Below are 23,978 nucleotides of genomic sequence, written 5' to 3' on the forward strand. Positions count from 1 at the left end.
ACAAGCCGCAATGCACTTAGCGAGCAGGCTCGTTGGGGCAACCACAGTATCTACGATATTTAGCAGGCTGTAGCTACGTGCAACTGTAGTGTGTATGCCGGTCGTTTGCTTTGTGTACGACAGGGCTGAAGTGCGTGCTCGGGCTCGTGTGCTTCAGTCTGGCCATGCTACGTGGTTCGGACCGACCGGCTTTGTCTTGCACCAGGTTGACATCCAAATTATGCATTTTGAAGCGCTGCCAATAGCTCAATACGAAGTGATGTCTGCTAAGGCGTCTAGCCAAGAGTGGCCAGGAGTAAACGCGCGCTGGCAAGCATACATGTGGCCTTACCTTTAAGGGGTTCCGAACCACCCCTTGGGCTTGGTGAAAAAACATAGTTTGTGAATAGCATACGCTGCTGGGAACATCTCAGCCAAGTTTTACTGTCGTACACAGTGCATGGAGCTCGCAAGCGGAGCGCAGAGTAACCTTTCTCTCAAATGCTCTCTTTTCAACAGAAGCCTGCTCCTCATTCTCTCCTGGACACTTTATTTCATAGTAAAGCGGATTCCCAAACACGGCTGCTATTGGCTAATAGGTGACGTCAATCAAGTAGAGTGTTCGGATCAGTGCACTTCTTCCTACTGTTACTGTGTATATTTATTGACGAAGTTCAATAAACAAACTGAAGTAAGCGAAAATGTGCTTTCGCATTTTGATAATGATTCCGCACTTTCGGAAGAAACCGGCAATCATCTGCTCACAGACGCTCAGCTGTGGCCACCTGATAGGATAAGAATTAGACTTTGGTCACTCTGCTTATTGATGTCACAGCCGGCGAGTCTCGCTAATTTTGACTAGTTCTGAATGCTCAACAAGCCTCGAACCAAGCGAAACTTAAGGTTAGGCCACACGCACGTTTGCCAGCATACGCTCACTTCTGGCTGCTCCTGGTTAGACGCCTTGGCACACTAATTGGTAGCGTTTCAAAAATGCGCAATTTTCATGTGGCTAGTATCCACCAGACAAGCTGGCGAAGGACAAAGCCGATCCACACCACGTGGCATGGTCAGACTGTAGCATATACATGCGAGCACGCACTCGAGCCCTGTCATGCACAAAGCAAACGCTGCGCGTACACACTACAGTTGCATGTAGCTGCGACCTCCTACGTAGTGTAGATGCCATGTCCGCTGCGGTGTGCCGCCACAAGTCCACTGGCTCAGGTGTACCGCTACAGTGTAGTACTGTGGCCCACTGAGGACAGCCTCATTTGGCTTATGTTTGATGCGTCGTAGGTGCCAGAATCAGAAGTATTAACATCTACATTAACATCCAAAAGCAAATTTGAACTGCACGCCATGGCGATTTTAGAAGCCGAAGCATTGTGGGCATGACCCGCTCCGCCGTAGCCTTCGCAGTGCAAGTCATTGAAGAAGGAACGGGTGCACAGGGAAGAGGGTGTTTGATTGCCAATTACTCCGCTTCTGCTGAATGCGTTGAAGTACTTTTTGTGGCAACGTATTTCTGAAATGGGCTATTTCAACTTCAAATGCATTTCTCCTCTTCGATTAAAAGAGGTTCAGCACCCCTTTAAGTTTTGCGTGGTGCGAGGCTAGTTGGAGTGTTCAAAACTAATTGAAATTAGCGAGACCTAACGGCTACGACAATTAACAGGGTGGCCAAAAGTTGATTCCTGCATGGGTGGCTGCGGCCTAGCGTGAGCAGACGGTAGTCTCCCCCTTCCAGAAGTACATAATTCTTATCGAAATTCAAAAGCAGGTTTTCACACTTTTCAGCCTGTTTATTAAACTGCATCAATAAATATATACAGTTACAGAGGAACAAGCGTATTGATCCAAAAACTCTTCTTGATTGATGCCAGCTATCAGCCAATAAGCAGCCATCTTGGGAATCTTGCACATGACGTATGCAAGCTGCAGGCAGCTTCCAAGCAACTGAACAGAAGGCCTCATTTGAAAAGACAGTGTTTGAGAAATATGTGACCTTGCACTCTGCTTGTGAGCTCCACACTCTGTGCATAACTGCAAAATTTGGCTGTGATGTTTACAGCAGTGTATGCTACCAGCTGGCTGCATTTTTTCACCAAACCTGAGGGGTGGTTCAGGGCCCCTTTAATGCCAAATGGCATTTCTTGTGGCCTTGGTTACATGCATCACATGCAGGTGTAAATAACAGCCACTCGGAATTTAGAATAGTCTTGAGTTGTAAGTGACAAATTTAGGCACATTTGAGTGGACAGAATGCAGATTTGAATAGGAGCTTTTAGGCAAGTCAGTTCTGCTCCTTTTTGATTCTGCCTATAGAAATCACTTTGCTACATGCAACGCTGTTCCTCACGCATGCATCAAGTTGTAACACCTGTTTGCAGGATGCCAAGAAAGTGTTCGAAGTGTTAGAAGTTATGTTGTGAACATCACAGCAAATTCTCAGCTCTTGTTTTGTTTGGTGAAGAAAATGGCTTCTGGCAACTTAAAATGAAATCTTGATGAAGCATGTCTAATTTGCCAGAATTGTGTTAAAAAGGCTGCAAGTTGGACTGTGATTTTTGTTACGATTCCGTATGCGTCCTTTAAGCTTTGAAAATTGCATAGATCATGATGAAACTGCATAAATCACTGCGTAGGTGATTACAGCTTTGCATTGCTAAAGCCAGCCTGCAAGGAAGATATCATAAGCAAAAGGCTGTATTTAATGGGTTTTGTGTGGATCTTGGGTGTTCGCCACCTTATCGAGATTCATGTGTAGCCTCCTAACTGCTGTATGGCCTATGCATAAAAGACATTTCTTTTTGCAGGCTGAAGGTAGTGCTTGCGAATCTGTCTGCTGCAAGTGGTTAGTTACAGTTTTATTTATTTGTTTATACAAGTACCTGCAGCTCCTCAAAGGCATTATTGCAGTGGGGGACATTTGTAGCGAAAAGAAAAACATAAGCAAAAATTGAGCTGATTAAAAAAAGCAGACAGCAAGGTCAGTATGGCTAAATGCCAGCAATGTACTTATTTTAGCAGCATTGGCCAGCTTAAGTATCGAGCTTTATGCACAGCCTCTTAATTACTGTTTGGTATATGCAAAGGAAACATATTTCTTCCCCAAAGTGAGGATAGGTACTGGAAAATAAGTCGGGCTGCTGCTAGTGGTTACAGTGCTGGCTAAATACAGTTTACATATTTTATTGTGTCTGGCCTCCTCGGCTTCTGAAGCTGCATATTAGTCGATACAGAATGTACTTATTGTTATTAAGGTAAAGCACGAGTTTCTTGGTTTTGGATATAAAATTAAGCTTCAGGTGCATTCAGTCATTGGAAAGTCGTATCAAGGCCATGTTTTGTAAAGATCCAATTCTTATCTATCATGGCAAGGGGCCAGTCTTGGCTATTACAGTGGTGCGGTGGTGTCCAAACTAATGACGAAGGGTGAAAAAAATGGAAAATGAAATGATCATTCAAAAATGTGATCGCTGGTCATCCCCAACCTTACTTTAGATGTAGGGGAAAGCCCTGAAAGCTGCAACTCATGCTTTTAGGAAAGAAGATGTGTGTAAATCCAAGCATGTGTGATCTTGACAACTGCCAATGCCCGAATGGCTCATCGTCATTTGTGTAGTGTTTCTAAACTCTGCCCTTACATTGGCTTCTTAAATGCAAGGTCGCACTTTTGAATACTAGATAACGTTGCAGCCATATTATGATTGCATTTTTCAAAAATTCATTAATGCTTAATTTGCAGCTTGTCTGTTTTGTCTTGCAGCAAAATTTCAGTCGCTCTCTGAAAACTCATTGAATAGAATTTTGTTACTAAAAATTGGCAGAGTGCTGACTTGGGCTAGCTGCTATCTACTTGGGTGAAGAAACTGATTTTGAACAAGACAAGAGGAGGTTGTGCCCTTTTGATGTTTAAAAGTGCTGTTTCTACATCATAAAAGCTTTTTACATAAATTTTGCAAGACTACATTGGTATAAGACAGGGCTCGTAATGTGGCCTGTATTGTGGTCACCGAGAGGGCTGTCGTCAAGAAGAGCACTTGGACTGTCTGGAACAGCAGACGTAGGTCAGCCAGGCTAAAATGACAATTAGGCGCTGATCCATTGGCCATCAATGGCTGGGATGTGTTTCATGTCCTCCAAGACCAAGACTATAGAGATGGGGCATTGGATAGTAGTCTTGGATAACATGCATATTTCTTTTTCGCAGTCATTGCACGATGTCAGAAATACACAGAGAAATTAAAAGATAGTACATAATGGTTTGATGCAAGTACCCCTGGTGGCAGTACAGTGCAACATGTGCATGAACTTTTGCAATTGAATACGACTATGCAAAGCAGTGTCGCCACACTTTCATAATAGCTTCCATAGAAAATTAGGCTTCCAGAACTGGATTGTTTGTGTGTAGGCAATTGATGTTTCTAGTGTTTGGTCTGAATATCATTCTGTCAAGTTCAGTAGTGCATTGCCATCTTGTTGCAAGGTTGCCATATAGGTAACTTTCAGCCAAACAGATGTGATGGAGACAGACAGTCAAGGTAATGGCGCATGTTTGTGCGCCCGGACACCTTGTCTTGAATGAAATGGCCTTAACGCTTCTGTTGCTTCAGCTAAAGCCAGCACAGAATTCCTTTCTAAGGTTACTAGAGCAAAATCTGATGGCTGTGGTCTGTGCACGGTGCCGGCATGGACACTTAGCAGACATTGAAAAAAATTGGCAGTACATTAATATGCCTAAACTTTGTCTATCTGGCTTCAAACATTTCCATCTGACTTCTTTTTATATTAACCATCTTGAATCTAATATGTCTGTTGATAATAGCAAAGAAATAGCTCACGCAAAAGAAAGATTAACGAAGTGCGGTGATCGAGCATGCGTGGCACTGGAGTTCTTCATCATCTTGCGGGAATAAACAGCAGCGTAAGAAGCATTGCTCTCGGCTTGTCTGGTGTATTGTCCTTCATCATACTTGTAGCCTGGTCTACCAGACAACGAGGTCCTCAGACTTTACAATGTCATCATCACTATAACTAGCATTACTTAACCTTTGATTGCTAGCATTGGGCAATTTTCACATTGCATAGAAGCAGTTAATAAGAGTAACAAACATGATTTACCAATTAATTTATTTGCTGAGAATTGTATAACAAAGCGAATTGTCTGTGAATGTATGATACTTTCATCATCCTAAGAAATGTTTCAGGCAAGCATACAGTGCTATTAAGCATAAAAAATGACAGGAATTTAGAGCCTGATTTCTAAATGAATTTAAGCCAATTTGTGAAAAATTTATGTACTACCCATGGTTCCTAGTGTTTGACTGGCTAGCACCAGATTTTGCTCTAGTATGATGAATTCCCCTTGTTCCAGAAGAACTATTACCAAGTGCTCTGGCCACACTCATATTTTACACACCTATATCTGCCAGAGGAAAAGACAAACGTTTTGTTCTGCAAGTTATCACATATGGCCAGCAGAAGTCAATGTAGCTCTAATAGAAGTTGTGGTCCAATTCATTCCTCATGCAAGAGAGCGTGATCAGCCATGAAGCACACTAGTTTGAAACGACCAGTCGAATTCATTGCTGTGGAGCAAAAAACTTCCTTCCTGTCATCCGGTGACATTTACCATTAGTAGTACGTATAATAAATACTTGTGGCCTAGGGACTGTACTCTCGAATATCTGAATTGAAACGAGACCTCCGTACTGCAACACGAGTACGGTGTCACCTTTATTTGAACAACTGAGGTAGCACATACGGTCTACACAACTTGGTTTTGTTATATCTCCTCTACACTGCATGCTTCAGTTCATACTGCCAAATCAGGTCTGTATTTGGCAGGTATGCTCAGTAAAACATTTAATTCTTTTGCACTGGTTGATGTGCACTGGATGAATTAAGTGAAATGTTTTAGTTACAGTCTAGCCTCTCACAAGATGTAGATGTATATAATCGGTATATGTTGACTTTTACTTGTGCCCACTGATCACAATATCTAATTGGATATTTGATGGCTACAAGGCAGAGCTATTCTCCCTCTCTTTTATTTTGTTCACGATCTGTATTATGATGATTTCTGCAGCACTATCACAAAATTCCATGTTGTTGTGAAATAAAGCAAAGTGACTTTACCATGTTGTGCTTGTGTGCCCACTCACTCGTGCTTCAACACTGACTGTCTGCAGCACAGTGCTCACAGGCAGTGTTCAGTGAAACTTGCTGGTCTAGTTGGTGCTTAGTCTTCTTTAAAAAAAAAATGATTGGATTTTAGTTAAACCCGGCACATAATCTCGCATATAACGATCTATCGGTTATAGCGATTAGATTTTGGTTGCATTACGATATTGATACCCTAACCAATGAAATACGTTCAGACAGGACGAACAACGCATCGTACAGTTGAAACGAACACTTCAGGTTGGCCGTATTCTTCAAGAAAGAAAGAAAAATAAGGGAAACATCGGAAGTAGGGAGAGTTTAATTCCACCGTCCGAATAACCGCTAAAGCTCGGATTAGCAAGTGTTGGACTATCGTCTCGTACAAAAATAAACACTCTTGCATGAATAAATGGTTCATCAAGTGTACTAAAATATTCTAGTACACTCCACAAGCTACTCTTTAGGCTTCATGCATGTATAGGTGCTGTCGCTGCAGCACATTCGTTCGTTCTCCGACGCGGCCTATTCAAATACACGTAAAACACAAAAATGCTTTTCTGAGATAACCCCTGGACCGATTTTAATGAAATTTGATGCATTTTAGAGAAAAAGTTAAATTCTAGTGACTGTTGGAAGTGGAATTTTGATTTAGAGCCTGCATTTTGTTAAAATAATTTTAAAGAATTCGCAACTTCGAGAAAAATACACGCACGAAGTTTATAAATTAATAGCTCTGCATCAAGAATATATCGCGGTTTTGTAAACGGCATCCATTAGACCATTCAAAGCGGACAAATTCGATATGTCAATTTATATATATGCAACGTGAATTTCTTGCGTTGTGTACATGGGTTCTGCAAAAGCTGTATTTCCGTATTACTAATTTTTTTTTTTAGATTCATGAGTAACATATCAATTTCGTCCGCTTTAGATCTAGTATTACATTCAATCCACAGGATTGTAATATCATTTAGCGTAGCTGTGTTACAGAGTTGTAAACTCGATAGTTTCGCTTTCTGAACATTTTCGATATTTGTCAATTTTTAATAAAATATTGATGACCTAAATAAAATATTCGAAACCAAGAGCCGCTATATTTTAAGTTTTCCTCTTAAACGGAACAAACATCGTCAAATTTGGTGCAGTGGTTGCCGAGAAAAACGAATTCTTGTTTTCCATGTATTTAGTAGGAGCACCCGGGCTGAAGCTCGGGTGCTCCGTTTATGTCGTCGTTTCAACTGGAACGATGCAGTAAATTATTTCGTACATATATGTCGCTACTTTAATACGTTATTACTTTTAGAGCCCTCCCTAGACATGAGCACTGGGCAGAAACCACAAGCGTTGCAGAGGATATGGTTTACGTGGTAGCAGTAAACAGCCAACTAATCGCCATTGACATCTCAAATAACGCTTCTTTTTGTTTTATTTTTTTGCGTTGCGTTTGCGTACGTCTGTTGCGATGCGTGGGATTCTGGACGTTCAGGTGCGCGAACAATAGCTACAATAGTTGTGATTTAAAATTTTACTCCTAAAGAGTGTTGCGTTTTCCCTTTTATTTCTTTTAATCGATGCAACAGTAAGCCAAAAGCTGCAGGTTTGCGTTGAGCGGTTGTGTTCTTCGTTGAGGAATGCTATTAAATTCTTTCGCTGTTAAAGCAAATGTTATGTCGCAATAGCATCCTCTGTTAGCACCTAAAATAACAGCTGTGACTGCTGCGACGTGTCCTCTTTCTGAGAAATAATCTTCTATTTTGTACTATGCGCAGGGAGTAATGACAAACGAAAATGACTGTGCGCGCCAAGCGAAACTGACACGTCTTCCCGATTTCGTCGTCGCGAACTCAAATCGACTGCTTTATTTTCAGGCGCAGCCCTCAGAAGAAAACTGACGGTGCTTTTAACGAATTCTCGGAAGTGTCGACAGTATGGATGCCAAGGGAGACACTATCAGCCTGGATTTAAGCCAGCTTACTGGCGAGATCGTTGCTGTAGTAGATGAGGACCAGAAGAGGTTAGTATATTCGCACAGACTTTGTAGGTTCTGCATTCCAAATGACATTTCTCGGCTCAATTTAATGAGCAGATTTCGAGAATGACTAGTGTCGTATATGGAAGAACACCCAACAACGCAATATATGCATGTACATCATCTTCTTTTTAACCCCATTCAAGCGAGCTTGCGCGCAACAGCGACAAGCGACGCGATGGAGATGGCTGTAAAGCCGTCGCTCGTCGCCGTCGCGCACAAAATCGCTCTCATGGGGTTTAGCCTTTATTGTCCTCCCACGCGACTTAATTGCTTCTTCCAGATACGACATTTCTTCGGCTGATGAAAAGAAAGACTGCTCTCTACATTCACTGTTGTGCGCTTGTGCTGCTATCTCTTGCCGTGACGTAGATTGACAGTCAGCAGGCTGCTCATCCATTTTAAAAACCAGTTAGATATCATATGAACATTGTTTAGAAAGACAGATAATCAATGCAGGTTTTTGTTACAAATTCAAAAATAGGTGGGAATAAACAGAAAACAACAAACACAATGTATATTCCTCTGTCAATCGAGATGAGTTATGCAATGAAAGTAGGGCAACTCACATTGGGGAACGAGACGTAGACGCCATCTCGTGAAAGATCAGAAAATAATAACGAACTGTCACCGAGCAAGTCATACAGCAGGACTGTAATGCAAGAACCGACTATCATTGGAGGAGATGCCACCAGCCTGTTGGATGTTTCAATTACCATTGAACCAAATGCTGAATGCTTTAGTCTTTAATACCTGCACTCATCATAAAACATCGCATCTAGATCTGCATCAAATATATGTTTTCATCGTGCATGCCTCTGAAAGCAACACCAAAGTCCTTGTCCATTACTTGATGAAGTCGTGCTACATCTATGAGTATAGCAAAAACATCTCAGCAAAGAATATTTCCCACTAATATGCTAATCTTGTTACCAGAAGGTTATGCGGGCTTGCTTAAAGTTTTGTCGCTGCAAGCCTTTCTGATTTAGGAAGCTCCAAAATATAGAATGTGCATTTGATGACATGCATGAGGTTTTGCTCCCATAAAGGTCCGCATACTTTATAAAGCATGCCATTGTTAGTATTTCAAAGAATAAAGCACAGCTCACGAAACTTTGACAATGCACTTGCAGTATAAAAAGATCGCCTGGTATCAAAAATCAACAAAATTTAACTTGTAGATTTTTCTTGGGTCTTACTGGGCTAAATAAACAAAGGCTTGTCTAACATAAAAAAAAAGTTCATGCAGTAAGGGTATTCTCTCTACAGTTTACTAAAGGTCTACACAACTAGGTGACACGAAAAAGCTGAAGATTATACACAAACAGAGCATTAAAATTATTGAGCATTAAAATTATTGAAAAACACAGTGTGGTATTATATAGTGCATTATAATTTTGTCACATAACCGAGGTAGCTACACATTTCATAACCATAAAAACAAATGAAATTTTAGACAAAAACTCGGGAAGGCGATGGTATGGTAGTCTCATGAAGTTTATTCTGCTCACAGTCATGTTTCCTTGCGAGTTGTCTTGTTTGCATTTGTTTAAATAATTCTTTTTTTTGCCACAGCAAGCCTGGCCTACTGCCAACCAGTCCTGCTGCGGCAAAGGAATGGCTCTCGCAGAAGAAACAGACCATTCGTCCATGGAAGCAGTTCGTCAACTTTAACCGATTTAACATGCCCAAAAACATTGGCGTTGCATCCGCCAGAGTCGTCCAGAATGTTGAACACTTCCAGAGCAACTACCTCTTTGTCTTCATTGGCCTCATCTTGTACTGTATGTAAGTGAACTGCATGGACACATTGCATGTCATGTGAAAATGTACCATGGTGTTGTTTCCAAAAGTAACAGCAGGTTGATTGTGTTCACTGAAAAGAACCTATCAATAGTTTGAAACTTGCACATACAAAATATGTGCCTCTAGGGAAGCCGTTGACACCGTGCAATAATATTGGTGCTTTTAATTAGAATGACAACATATAAAACAATGTTGGTGTTGGCTTATTGGCTTGTATAGTTTGTTGGTGTCTTTGTGTATCAGCAGGCAGTCATTCTTGTGGTCTTTGGGAAGTCCACATAAGGTTATGTGTCGGTACAGAGATTCCTGCATTGATGACAGGAATAATGAAAAGGAAAATTGAGAAACGCCGACTAAAAATGAAATGGTTTATAGAACTTCAAGATGTTCTACGGAAGCTGAAACATTTTGAAGTTCTTTAAACCATTTCATTTTTGGTCGGCGTTTCTCTGTTTTTCTTTTTATTATGCCTCCTCCCGACGAGATGAATTATCGTCGAACCATAGATTTGATGACAGAAATGTTATAGCTTAGTCTAACTACAATTTAACATCAGTGCACAATGCTTCAGCCATTACATGGCTGTGGACTGTGTTGGTGCCATTACGCACTTATGGGAATCCTTCTCAGAAATATTAGCCAAGAAATACTGGGTTAGTGTTGAATACCCATACACTAATTACATTGTCAACAAGGCCCTAGAAATCGCGCTTGTGTGCGGCAAGTACGTAGAATGCTGACTGATGCTATTCATGGACATCCACACGCTATTTTGTTTGGTGTAACAGCTAAAGAGATTGCTTTCAATTGGGATTCCTGGTCCAACAACAACCTTCTTTACAGACCTGATCTTGCTTGCTTCTTGGAATTATGTGTTTGTAACTTGGAAAGATACTTTGAAGTGAAGAAGGTCTGATCCGTGATCATTTTGAGACGCGTGTTGAAGGGCGGCATACCCTTAGCTCAGAGGGCAGGTGAAACACTGTTTTGTGATTTTGTTTTTCTTTTTCTTTCCCGCCCCTTCTTTTTTTATAGAATATGAGAGTTATGCACCAATGTATGAAGTGCACTGAAAAATTGGAGATGTACCAAGAGCCGTTTGTGTCCACGGTAATAAATATGTGCTTAGTTCCTGAAGCATGCTCGTAGGATTTATAATGTTTGAAGTCTGAGAGAGGCTAGAAAACTAGAAAGGAACTGGAACATTGAAGTAATTAACCAAAAAATAAAAAAGACATGTCCTAACACTCAGTCAAAGGGTAGGGCATCAATGCAATGCATTTTCCTGTGATTTAGTCTGTGCTGTGCAGAACATGCAGATGATGATGCATGTCAAACTTCAGGTTTCTTTTATAAACATCTCCACAGGTCTCAGTGGAAGCAAAAAAAAAAAAGGTTGCAGTTTAGCCCTAAAGGCGAAGCAATGATAGCGATAGCAAAGTATTAGACAACAACAAAAAGTAAAAAATATTATTATTATTGGATGTATAAATTGCAGTAAACATTTGCTAATTAATCAAATTAACAAGTGTGCTGTCATGCACGCACAGGCAAACATGAACAGATATCACTAAATCGCCAACACTCGCTGTCGCAATGCTGTTATGATGAAGAGTGCTGGCCTCAGGGTGTGAGCACTTCTTTGTGTTGCTTCTCGCTTCAACGCATCTCTGATACTTGAGATTAAGCAATTTGAGTGCAGGAAACAGCGCACATGTAATCATCAGGCATCTCAGCTTGTCCAGTCTTAGCACCTGCCACAGATTAGCTCCAACATAGGGCGCATGATCCACGTATGCTCCAAGTAGCGCGGACAGCCATGCATAGCTGTGTTCAGGCTAGACGAGAAGACCTGCGCACACACCTTCCCCCCTAGCTCACATACCACACACTCAACCCCCCCCCCTCCCCCACCCATCCCTCTCGTGCGGGAGGATGGCATGCATCAAGCTACCATCCTTCTTGGCTCATCCTCACTGCGGCAGCATATGGCTTGAGGGGTGCGATAGGATCTTATCGCACTTGGACTTGATGTATAACCGGATGGCAGCGCCCTCGGCGAAAATTTGCTTGGAGTGTCCATATAATTTATATCTCAGTGAAAAAAAAAACACCATGCCTTTTCTGCTTTCAGACTGACCTCTCCTCTCTTGCTGATTGCCATAGTGGCTGGTATGGGAGGTGCATACATCATTCGCCTGAAGAGTGCTGAAGGCAAAATCAAACTGTTCAGTGAGTTTTTCTTTTTTTAATTCATTGCATCTATTTCATCTTGTCACTGTGCTTGATAATTAACTAGGTATATTTCCTGGAATGCTGTTTGGGTATGAAAAGAAGCTTGTATTCGAGTTACACTGTTTGCAAGATGTATGGATCTTTCGTTTGGAATGGGTCCGAGTAGCTGTGGTAATGTGTGAGCACAAATAAAGTTAATGCTGCATTGTATACATCTAAAGCCATAGGCTAGGCTAAAAGCAGACATGACGTATGCATCCACCCAAAGCTGATGTCATTTGTGCATTCAGATCAAATACCCCTGCATGTGCCAATTTAGCTTTTGCCTACTCTGGATAGTTCTGCCATTAGAGGCAGAACAAGCCATAAAAAGTAATCCCCGCAATTTAGATGCATCGACACCTAGCACCAGTATTGCTTTAGTTTGCTAATGTTTTTGATATTGTGGCAAGACATTTGCTTGTTGCAGTTACATTTTTTTAAAACATGGAATTGAAGGCATCAGCACGCTTGTACAGCAGCATGACTATAATTTACCTTTCTTACATATGCAACAAATTTAATGTGAATCTGTTCAGGAGTTGCCTAATGCAAGCGTTCCTGTGTTTCATGCTCCTTTGAATAAGGAGGAGTAACAGCTGAAGAAGCACTGTATGCATACTATCTCTTTACTACAGTTCAGTAGGGGCATATGTAGTGTTTGATCTTCAGGGCAGCTGTACAAACACAATTGCATTTGTGGCCAACTAGTTTTATAATATGCAGGTCATCTTGCTTTGACTAGTAGTACATTTAAACACCTGCTATGCTATATATTGTATATATATATGCATAGTGCCTTCATCCTTGTCTTTGTGTGTGTTGCTTAATCTTGCTTGGCTCCTTTACTTGAATGTCATGCTTTTGTTCTCGACTTTTCCTTCATGCAGATAAAGAGCTCACTGTGATCCAGCAGTACTGTATACTGGGCATGCTGTGTTTTCCAATATTCTATGTGGCTGGAGCTGGATCAGCTGTCTTCTGGGTTATTGGTAAGAAATTGCAGAAGACAAACTGTAACGTGGCTGTTTGTCCCTTGAATTGAGCTTTTTGTGTGTCTAGTCAGGTGTGCAATTGTGCCCACCAAGATAGTGCATAAAATGCAAAAGCACTGATGAAATGACAAGTGATATTTAAAGTGGGTTACATACATCTTGAAGTAATATAAATGAATCTGTGCTGCCTGTTTGAATAACGGGTGTAAAGTGTTTCAGCAGAAGGCATTGAAAGGTGGATGGCTGGGTGTTTGCTCTCAGTGTGTGTCATGTTGTGGGCTCACTTCTTTTATTGTTTTGAATCCAGCATATATTTCAAGTGGCTGGGTAGGTGCTTCTCAAGTATGCTTGACATGAAATACATGTTTTCATACTTGACACTCCTGTAGAGTTCTCATGTGGAATCCAGGTTCTGTAAACTTGGCAAAACTCGCTGAAGAATTGAAAATTCATAGTCTCCTCTGCAGCTGTATGCTTTTCAAGGTTCTGAAGTTAGAAGAAATGTGGCAAAACAAATTTTCAATAGGCAGAATTGGTGCACTGAAGGGAGCATATTTTTCCCGAACCATGGAAGAAGCCAGTAATAGACAGAATTTGGTGTTTTGCTTCTAAATACCCTGGATTGGTTGTGAATTATAATCCAGAACGCAGGAGCTTGGGATGGCTTAATAATGGCATTTCTTTGATAATGGTACTATACTGTGGTTGTGGACAGATTTTGTCGAATGCAGTTTTAGATTTTGCATTTATTCTTTATTACCGTTGTTGCCACTGAAAGAGCAGGCAGTCTTCATTCAGTTCTTTCAACAAACAGGCGGGTCATTGCAACTAGCTGCATTTCCTTTGATTTTTATGCACTTTCTATGGTAGGCAAGTATATACCACAAACTTGTGATATAACAACTCTTCTTGGTAGAATTATGCTAAAATTATGGGTTTTCTTGTGCCAAAACCATGATCTGATTATGAGGCACGCTGTAGAGGGGGACTATGGTATAATTTGGACAACCTGAGGTTCTTTAATGTGCACCTAAATCTAAGTTCAAGGATGTTATTGTATTTCGGCCCCATTGAAATCTGGCTGCCGTGGCTGGGATTCGATCCTGCGACTTCATGCTTAGCAGCCCAGTACCATAGCCACTAAGTAGAATTATGCTGTATTCATTACAAGTGATTTCAACCGCAGTAGCAGCTGTAAATCAGGAGTTTTGTATTGTAGTAGCCATCATGTCTGTAACATAACATTTAAGTAAAACGGGTAAAAGTTTTACTGTAACATTATGTTTGGCCAGAGTCGATGCAATGAATCTGTTGCTCATGAATGCAGTCAAACACGGATATAACGAAATATTGGACATAGCGATGTGAACCTAAAATGTTTATCACCTATATTGACATGCAACAAATAACATGCTTATGATGAATATCATTTCTGTGCTCGACGCAACGAGGTTCGACTACTAGAAAGTATGTGTGTGATGCTCTGTTCATCGCACATGTAATGCGAAGACGTGGGATCGTTGCCCACCTGCGGCAAGTTGTTTTTCCATCCACTTTCACTGCCACTAATTTATCATTTCTTTAATTCAATTAGTAAGTAAAAATAATTTCCCCTATGTTTTCCTTGGCGTCTTTGTTTGTTGGCTTTTCATAAGATGAGGTTTGATTGCTGTAATTCATTGTTTATTTAGTTCAACTAGACATTTCAGTAGAACAGTATCCAGTGCTTGTAAATTGTCTTAATTTTCCTTTACATTTAAAGGCATGCACTATGGCTCGCAACATTTTACATGGGATGTATGCCGACTCAAGCACTTGGTTTCCAATAAATATGGTATTCATGAAAAGCGACCGATTGAAATTTGCTTTGGGCATTAGTGTAAGCATGTAACTGTCTAGCTCTGTCATGTGCCTATTTCTTCCTCCTGGAGCCTCAGTGTTCATCTGCTCACATCAGCCTACATTCCGAGCGCAGATGTGTAGAACAATCTGTCATTATTACATTTTTGTACTTAGTGCTTGCAGTTTTGTCATTGAGAGCATGAGATAACTGCCGCAATGTGCCAAGTGACTTGAGTCGTAGCACTTAAGGTAAGGCCAACATCATTCTTTCTTGCCTCTCCAGGTGCGTCCTTCTTCACGATCATGCTGCACGCAACCATGTATGCCATCGAAGCATCAACTCCAGAGGAAAGCTTTGAATTGCAGACAGTGTAAAAATGATGCCGAGGTGAGAGAGAAAGAAAAAGCAGGCGACATATATTCCTTAGGGCTTTCGATGTGCAATGTTGGCGATATCTCACGATAGTGAGGTGGAATGGGAAGAGAGAACTAGATGTGGTGATATGTTAAATTGCTTGGTTGGTCTGTTCAGGTTGGACAAATGGGAGAACTTGGTGGTGGTAGCTTACAACATTTTCAGGTTTTTTTGTGGAAACAGATTATTCATTAAAGAACTATTGCATCAACATTTTTCTGTCTATTGCAAGAAATGCCCAGAAGCATGAAAATTTAAGATCACTGGCAAGTTTTCTGATAACAACCATTTTCTTGAAGTAAATTGCTGAGACAATGTGCGACCAGGCAAAACAGCTGTCACCATATCGTACTATTAACCATAACTAAGAAGTGCAATTGAAGAGTTTGCTTTTATGGCTCCCAGCAAAGGGTATCTTTGGCCATGGCAAGCTGTTTTTTCCCCCATCTGCGTTGGTTCAGCCTATCTTGTGGCAAGTAGCCAATGGGTTGAGGACATTAAAGGCAGACTTACAAATATTTTCAAAGTTCCAGAAGCTCTACTACACTTCACGCATCTAAAAGGATTACACTTTATGCAGCCTAGGAAACTGTTATTACATTATTTTTTCATATTTAAACTGTCGTGGTAAAGGTTCTTAAAACACTTGCCGAGATTCATTCTTCCGCTCTTTAGAATACAGTGCAGGCCATCTTCACTGGTAAAAAATTAACTATACCAGAGGCGGCAGTGAAAATACATAATGTCGGGGTGAGCTTCCGTGCAAACTTTAAGGTAATAAAGGTCTTTAAGGTAATAAAGTGAAAAAAAAAAAAAAAAACTTTCGAGGCGACATCGCCACCAGTCTTTCTTATAGCTTACTTTGCCTACTCTCTTGATAAGAGTGGCTTTTTTTTTGGTATTGTAAAAGCACAATTAAATTATACAGCCCAACCTAATTTTTCCCTTTTGTGTTCCTTTTAGCAGAGCTGTTTTGCTGGGCCAGAATCTCGAATCCCGGCTTGAACCCCTCACTGTGTTCCATCACTGTTGGCAGGTTCGAAACGCATGTTTGGTTTGGCTGCATTAACCAATACAGCGGACCATGACTGGCTGGAGAGCGGACGGAGCTTCACGCTTGTCCTAGACCTGAATTTTCAGGGAAGACTTTCCACAACATTTTTGTTCCTTTTAGTTGCAAAATTTGGGATCTCCCTCATTGTATGAAGGGCTGTGGAGACAAAACTTCAAGCTCTGCATACTTGCTTGATGTTGCCAAGATTAAATCGGGTCAGGAGCTGTGCAACTCGTTGCGATTTGTTATTTTCATTTTATGCTAGTTGTTACCGCCTGTCTATAATGGGTGAAAGATTGATTCAATAAAACGTTTTTGCTGTAAAAATAAATCGTGACATTTATTGTTTTTATGTGGAACATTGGGATACCTTTGTACATCTGAAGATTGCGTGGCTATTAGAGGTCTGCCACTGCCATCTACATTTGGCTTAGGTAAAAAAAAATATGTATATAGGTACTCAAAAAGAAAAATGACAGTTGCACAACATTTTTGCAATACACACATAATTCGCAGTGGAACACTTGACAAAAGAAAGTGACATATACAGATATGCAATATACAAGACACCTCTACATCAATTGCATGAAACTTTTTCAGCAAATGAGGAACAGTTGTAACCAGGAACGACTTTGCACAGTACTAACAGAACTGTCCTAAACACGACTAAAAACGCCGCAATAAAACTAATGTGCCGCATGACCTCCCATAACCTATAATACCTCGGTATCATTCTTTATAGAAAAATAGACCCATGTGATCGTGTCATATATAATTGGGCCACAAAGGTTGTGATGCAAAGTTCACACTGGTCAGTGAACAAAGAAATGGAATGTTGGTATACATTATACTTGCACCGCATACTTTCAAGGCAGAAGAGTTAAGTTTTATTGAACAGTGCAGTAAAACCGTTTTCCTGTAGCACATTGATACTAATAGCAAACATCAGCAAATGTGTGACAATCACAAATTAATGCATCAATTTCTATTTAGAGCACATTCTGCGCTTGCAGCACAGAAGCCAGTCAGTGTTAAAGACATGTCCATATTAGTGAGCAATGCATTTTATTGTATGTGCGGGGATCCACATATCAAAAACTGGTGTTGGTCCCGACATCTACTAGTGATGACGAGGGTGCCGAGTGGCTTCAATTCCACCTGATTAAAGTGTGTTAATTGATGTTAGTATGTCCTACTAATGAGCATATCACACATTTAGTGATGTTTGCTGCCACTATGATGTGTTGTATTGAACAAGTGTTACTTCCATTACGCCGTCTTCAAAAAAATTTACTCTTTCTTTGAAGAAGCTTATATGTAGCTACACTAGCACTGACGACAAATAGAAGAGCTATAAAAAAGTTTTCATAAAGGTGAATGAATGCCTTGAGCAGACACAAAACTGCGTTGCGCTTAGGCTTGGCATCTTCACGCGCTGCTTAATAAAATGAGCAGCGCATCGCCCTATCAGCCACTCAAACAGCACAGCAGTCTCAATGAAACCTACACAACACTTGGGTTTTCAGTATATCTCGGAAAAAAAAGAAAAGATCGCATAAAAGAATGAAACTTGATACAGTGATAGGCCAGTCAAGAAAGTGAAGGTTACACGCATATTTTCCCTGTATTCAGAAATAGGCTTTGGCTTGAATCCCACCAGGCACACCCCTCAAAGCATTCACAGCTTCAGTAATGCCCTTTCACAGCTAAGCTAAGACTTCACAAAGCATAGACTGCTTCTAACAAAAAGCATAAGGATTTGTTTCTTGAGCACCTTCTCACTGGAGGGATTGCAGAGGATTATTGATGTGCAGTGCTTACGTCAGTCGAATGGCAGCACTGGAGACATTTAAGCCAAGGCCTGTTTGCTGATATGAGGTTCAAGTTCAAAAGTGTGCATGCTTAAATCAAAATCTGCAGAAAATGTACCATTCCAAGAAGACCCCAGTGCTTGAACTAACTTCAAAGCTACTTTGAGCCAAGAAAGCACAATTTCCTGTTATGCTGACAATGTACTACTGATCTGTTAAAAAACAGCAAAGTAACAATTATGTCACTGCAAAACGGTAATATGAAAAAAAAATGTATTTGACACAAGTACCTAGTACACAATATTGCACATAACGTGAACAAAGAAAAAAAAGGAACGGCTAAGCCTTCACGAAAAAGAGTCAACAATGTTACTGTGCCATTTTGATGGAGGCGAGACATTTTAGCTTGACGGCCACCATAGGTACTGAACGAACATGTAACATTTCATGGTCGTTTGTAGTGTCGTACACTTTGAGAACATGTCAAAACCTTTTGGGGCTTATTGTGATTCCAAACAATAACCATCTGTCTTGTCATGTCTTCGGGTCATGAATGGCATGCGCATATCAGCAAGACTTGACAGATAAGTTAACACAGTTTGTTAAAGAAATATACGCAAGATAAACGATTACTCCTTGGGGACAAGATAAGCGTCAAAGGTGTAAATTACATTGAGTCTCGGGTCTAAAAGTGTTACTTGCGTCATGACACTGGCAAGAAAACTATGCCACCAGCATTACTTGAAAGTGGCTAGTCATAGAACTGTTGCTGCAGGCATTAAAACAATCTACAATACATGGCGCACCTTGTGACAAAGCTCACAAACTACTTAATTTTGCCGATTCTTACGGGCTGCATCCAAGGACAGGTATCTGTCACTTTGAACCTTACAGACAAGTGACCAGAAAAAAAAAATGTGCAGAGTCATTGGTCCCTAATGCCTCGTATACACTTGTGTCCAAAACGTATGTGCACGTATATGCCACATATTTAAAAATAGGTTGCCTGGGTTTTTGCATGTGTTGAGAGTTCAGTATTTCCTACGTATAGAGCACATTACAGCCAAGCTATTTTGAAAACATAAACATGGGATGTGAAAGGCTGTCTACTTTAATATCCCTCATTAGTATTCAAGCCCATCTGACTAATCCATTGTTGGATATTTACGTAACTGTACTATGTAACCTTGTATGAGATATTTACAAAACCTCGTAAAATAAATGTTGAAGTTATGCAAGCCTGATCACTATATGGGGGCAGTTTTTTCCTACTACTGAAACTTAATACAAAGTTGCCTCCGACACTAATACCTTTGTTTATACAATATTTATTATAAGCATACACTTGTTACACACCGATGTTGGCATGAAATATTTTACTTAATTTGCTATATTCAGTAATACAGCATATCCATGTTCCGCTGTATTAATGGACGACCTTGTGCAACAATAGAATTGCACATAAAAATGAGTCGTGGCATCTCTAGAAGTCCTTGATAGAGGTGCTGATATGATTTGTGCAGTAAACAGCAACAGAACAAAAGAAGATGAGGTATTGGTTAAGCTGTGAAGCAACATTGCAGCAAAGTTGTCAATTTTCAGTGTTGAATAACACAGAACACCATAGAATGTTCAGCAAACACATGGCCTACTACTGAAATACTACTTACATCTTACGAACCATGCTAAAAGATGCCTATACAAACAGCATGAACTGGTCCTGTTGGCTTCATCCCGTGCTCCGAACCTATTTTCCCCCCTCTCAATTTCTATGTCAAGATCAAGGTCCGTATGAAACAACAGACACCTTTCTCGAGGTCGTGCAGTGACGTGCAAAATATTCAAAGGGGCAGAAACGAGCTATGTCAAATGTATGCAGCTGAACTAGCATGCTGACGACTTCCAACTTGTTTGCAATGACGACGGCATGAAAAGGTAGACTGAAGTAGTGGTACACAGCTTGGGGCTGCAGCTATCACCTAAGCCGCAAGCAGACTGCGAATACCAACAATGGAAGAATGCACATACACTTAAGTTACTGGTCGCAAGAAGCAAATTGCAAAGCATAAAATTAGAAACAGAGTTATTTGGCAAATGTTCAGAGATTCGCAAAATGGCACAGCATGCTTTTGAAGCCAGGCAAACCTTCAGCATGTGTTTCCGTGCAAAATGATGCAGGAAGTTTGCAAATCCACATCTTAACCATCAGCAGCCACTCATTATTATAAATGCTGCATGTAGCATGTTTACTTATGGGGCACACCCATTGCCCACTGTCCCATTAAATGCAGTGCCCTCCACCCCCCCACCCCCGGAAAAAATTTCTGGCTATGCCATTGCCTACATTTTTTTAAAGGCCTGTGCACTGTCAAAACCACTAAAGACAAGGCACTTTGCTAATGACAAGTGGCCTCACTCTGCCCTTCCATCATGGTTTGTGGTTTCAGTATTGCCCTTCCGAGATACTGAACTCGTACAGCCTTGACAATGTAACATGCCTTTTATGTTCAGATAAAGATTCTGTGAACAGATTGAAAGTCAGTGCATGCATTCCTAGAGCTGTCCTCAGGTTGTGTACTTTGAGCCTCTGGCATTCAACATTCTCTCGCGGTCAAAAGAAGCAGCACCTCTCACTATAGTGTAACCCTGGGGCTCCAGGAGTGCTACTGAAGCCTTGGCACAGGCCCCCACGGGCAGGTCTTACTAAACTCGTGCACTAGTTCCAAAACTTGTGACGAAGGCTGCACTTGTACACCAACGAAACGATCAAACTGCGAGATAAATCTGCACGTGTGAGCAGCAGCTCTGGTATCTACAACAGTATGAAGCACTGATTAACGTGGCTTTAAGAAAAGTGAAACATAAGAACGTTTCTACCTTGCCAGGCGATGCAAATTGGTTCCTTTGGACCATGGCAGACTTGCTAGGCAAGCACAGCCATGAAAAATGCAGCACAAAGCACTAGTAAGCAGCACCCAGTGTAGTTTTCGAAGTCTCCGGAACAAATGTTGCATCACCACATTAGTTGGAATGAAACCAAAATCCACACATTGATGTCAACTATAAACACCAGCACTGCTTATACTAACAGTCACACAGTTTTTGCACTGCAGTGACTGTTCAACTAATGATAGGCAGCAGCATATTAATTTGGTTTTGCACATATCTGATCACTAGTTCACTGGTCCACTCTACACAACATGCACCAAATATCGGCTAATGAACAAAGTTAGAGAAAAGAGAGCAAGCAGAACATGAATAGAGGACAACGCATAACCTCGGCACTTCTTAGTTGGACCTTGTCCTTGCTTACAAGCAACAACTAAAGCGAATGGACCTTAAACCTGAAGTACCCACAGTTGTATTCAAAGCCTTCAAAATTACACAGGGTCCTTGCCTGCTCGTTCTCCAATTTTGTTTCAGCATTTTGGCAGGCAGGCCAGCTCGGGTGACGGCAATTACATCAGAAGAATCAGTGAGCACCTCTCTCCAGTCTTGCACAAATGTTAGGGAATAACCTTGCGAGCATTGCATGTAGATTTTTCTTTCTTGTGCTCCTATGATTTACTGTTTAACTGTACTGCACTGGTGATTGTCCACTACAATCGAGTTTCTCAATGAGGTATTCCTGTCTGAAGCCTTTCTTTAAGCTAGGCACAACTTCAAACTAAAAAAAGAAAAAAAAAGAAATACAGGAAAGGGGATAGGTACAATATACGTCTAAGGTATCCCTGTGGAGTGTCAAATCTTCCTTTGTGACAGTAAGTGCAGCAAATATAGGAAGGTCATCATTAAAAACACCTGTCCATTCAGGCTTCTCACCAAAAAATTGAAAAAAGAAAAATGGAAAGAGAAACGCAGCTGCCCAGTGGCAGAGCATCTATTACACCAGTTTGCGTTGACAATTTTTCTGCATCCATACACACAACTTCATCTATTAGCAGCAACTGCACACAACCTCGGGACAACACAGTTGGGAACATGTCTCCAAAACGCATATCAGGGAAAACTTATAAAAAGATCTCCCCCCCCCCCAAAGAAAAAAAAAAACGGAAGAGCAAAATTGAAATCGTGCATAATGCACATATGCAGTTTCCACAACACCTTTGTCTGCAGTTCCATCATGTACAACATGAGTGGTACATCATAACTAAAGCTGTCTAGGTGACCAGACTCAGTCAGGTGCTGCTGGAAGCACCACCTATGGAAAAAGAAATAGTGGTGGTGGTGGTGGTGGAATGTGCAAACCCCACAGTATCTTGATCCATTGTTTGCTGCACACAACACTTGTGGCTTCCCAAAAACACTGAATGCCTATAGGTGACCAGTGCAAAACTACACCCAGTCAGCAGCTTATGGTTGCAGCCACTTTCAGGCATTGAAGAAGAATCTCAACGGTGGCGTGCGAATCACCAACACAGCCTTCGCGTATGGCCGATTTTTCACTTGGTTAATGCAAGGGGTTCCCAGCATGCCAATGCTGAAACCAAGATCTCCGATGCAGTGAGGCACAGTTCGTATGACTGCTTCTGCTATTTCCTACTACGATCCGTAAGCAACGGGTGGCCGCTGGTGTACAGAGTACAACTCATCTTCAGAACTGCTGGATAATTCCACAATCCCTTCATCCACGGACTCTCGGTTGAAGGCACCTGATGATGTCGGCGACAGAAGTGGACGCTTATCTTCATCCTCGATTTCCTCTATGGTCTCGGGCAAGTGATGGCCCCCCGTCTCTGGCAGTGCGAGAGCAGATAGGCCTGAGACAAGCATCATGGCGCCAAGAACGGTGAACTGCAGACCAGGAATCAAACTGTCCTGCAAAGAGGGGCCACGTGGGGACAAGTCCACTTTGTGTAGCCATCTGTGAAGTCTAACAAGAACAAGGCATCTGAAGCCATGTGCATAGCTTCACAGAAAACTTGGGAAAGTTGGTAATGTGGCACAGGACACTATGCACGAAAAGTTTTCTGGGCTACTATTTCCTACAAAATGGCGAGATGAAATCCTGCAACCTAGCTTTTCTTTTTTTTAATGGAGTCTGCAACACCTTTGAATAAAATTAGGTAACACTGGCACATTTATTCACAGTCCATCATAATCTGTGACTGAAAGCAACAAACATGAGGAAGAAATGAGGAAGGCAGGAGATGGAAAAAAAACGAGAACAAGGTGAAAGCGGGAGCCAACGTTTCGACAAGTTGACTTTTTTTTCAAGGCGACATATGCTTTCCTCGGCATAGTATATATAGGTAGGCAGGGTTCTTCTAAAGGGGAGAGGGGGTAAGGCGGGTGGGTGCAGCAAGGAGCGAAGGTGTGTTAGTCGCAAGGGTGTAGAATTGAGAATAAAGGAGCGCTGTGCAGAAGGCCAGTGACCCGGCCGTCTGTCAGCCACATGTCAACTGCCCCGCGTCAGCTGGCGTGTCAACGGCGTGCACAGCACCCCTCTATGCCCTGCTTCGCTGCTGGTCGTGGGCTATCGTGTCTCTGAAAGAAATACTAATAGAACGAGCGGCAGAAACTGGTGCTCCTATATAAATACTACTGAAATGGAATAAATAGTTAAACAGAAGGAAAGAAAGGTGAAACAAATTTTTATGGC

General features: G+C 41.3%; 2 protein-coding genes across 6 annotated transcripts in view; one reads left to right on the forward strand and one right to left on the reverse strand.

Moving 5' to 3' along the window:
* Positions 1–7,544: 7,544 nt before the first annotated feature.
* LOC126531166 (prenylated Rab acceptor protein 1) lies at positions 7,545–16,896 on the forward strand. 4 transcript variants are annotated; one of them, XM_055071000.1, is made up of 7 exons: positions 7,545–7,636; positions 8,019–8,164; positions 9,755–9,967; positions 12,120–12,217; positions 13,150–13,251; positions 15,380–15,484; positions 16,475–16,896. In XM_055071000.1, exons 2-6 carry the CDS (start codon positions 8,079–8,081, stop codon positions 15,469–15,471), a joined length of 591 nt encoding a protein of 196 aa, XP_054926975.1. In that variant the 5' UTR covers positions 7,545–7,636; positions 8,019–8,078; the 3' UTR covers positions 15,472–15,484; positions 16,475–16,896. The 4 variants fall into 4 exon arrangements, with proteins under 4 accessions (XP_054926975.1, XP_054926976.1, XP_050034547.1 ...); XM_055071001.1 differs by having other exon boundaries at positions 16,478–16,896; XM_050178590.2 differs by having other exon boundaries at positions 16,548–16,896.
* Positions 16,878–23,978, reverse strand: part of LOC126531162 (solute carrier family 22 member 15-like) — a 36,388-nt gene continuing 29,287 nt past the window's right edge. The window contains exon 7 of one of the 2 annotated variants that reach the window (XM_050178584.2): positions 16,878–23,194. In XM_050178584.2, coding sequence (XP_050034541.1) covers positions 22,919–23,194 — 276 coding nt within the window. In that variant the 3' untranslated portion in view covers positions 16,878–22,918. The remainder of the gene's footprint in view (positions 23,195–23,978) is intronic. The other variant, XM_055070998.2, reaches the window with a different exon arrangement.

This window comes from Dermacentor andersoni, chromosome 5, assembly GCF_023375885.2.
Source record: "Dermacentor andersoni chromosome 5, qqDerAnde1_hic_scaffold, whole genome shotgun sequence".
NCBI classification, from domain to species: domain Eukaryota; kingdom Metazoa; phylum Arthropoda; class Arachnida; order Ixodida; family Ixodidae; genus Dermacentor; species Dermacentor andersoni.

What these genes read in the sequence shown, in the direction of transcription:
- LOC126531166 (XM_055071000.1), top strand. Translation starts at nt 8,079, where the DNA reads ATGGATGCCAAGGGAGACACTATCAGCCTGGATTTAAGCCAGCTTACT. An exon ending in AGGCAAAATCAAACTGTTCA is followed by an intron (nt 12,218 to 13,149) that starts GTGAGTTTTTCT and finishes TCCTTCATGCAG; the next exon opens with ATAAAGAGCTCACTGTGATC. An exon ending in AGCTGTCTTCTGGGTTATTG is followed by an intron (nt 13,252 to 15,379) that starts GTAAGAAATTGC and finishes TTGCCTCTCCAG; the next exon opens with GTGCGTCCTTCTTCACGATC.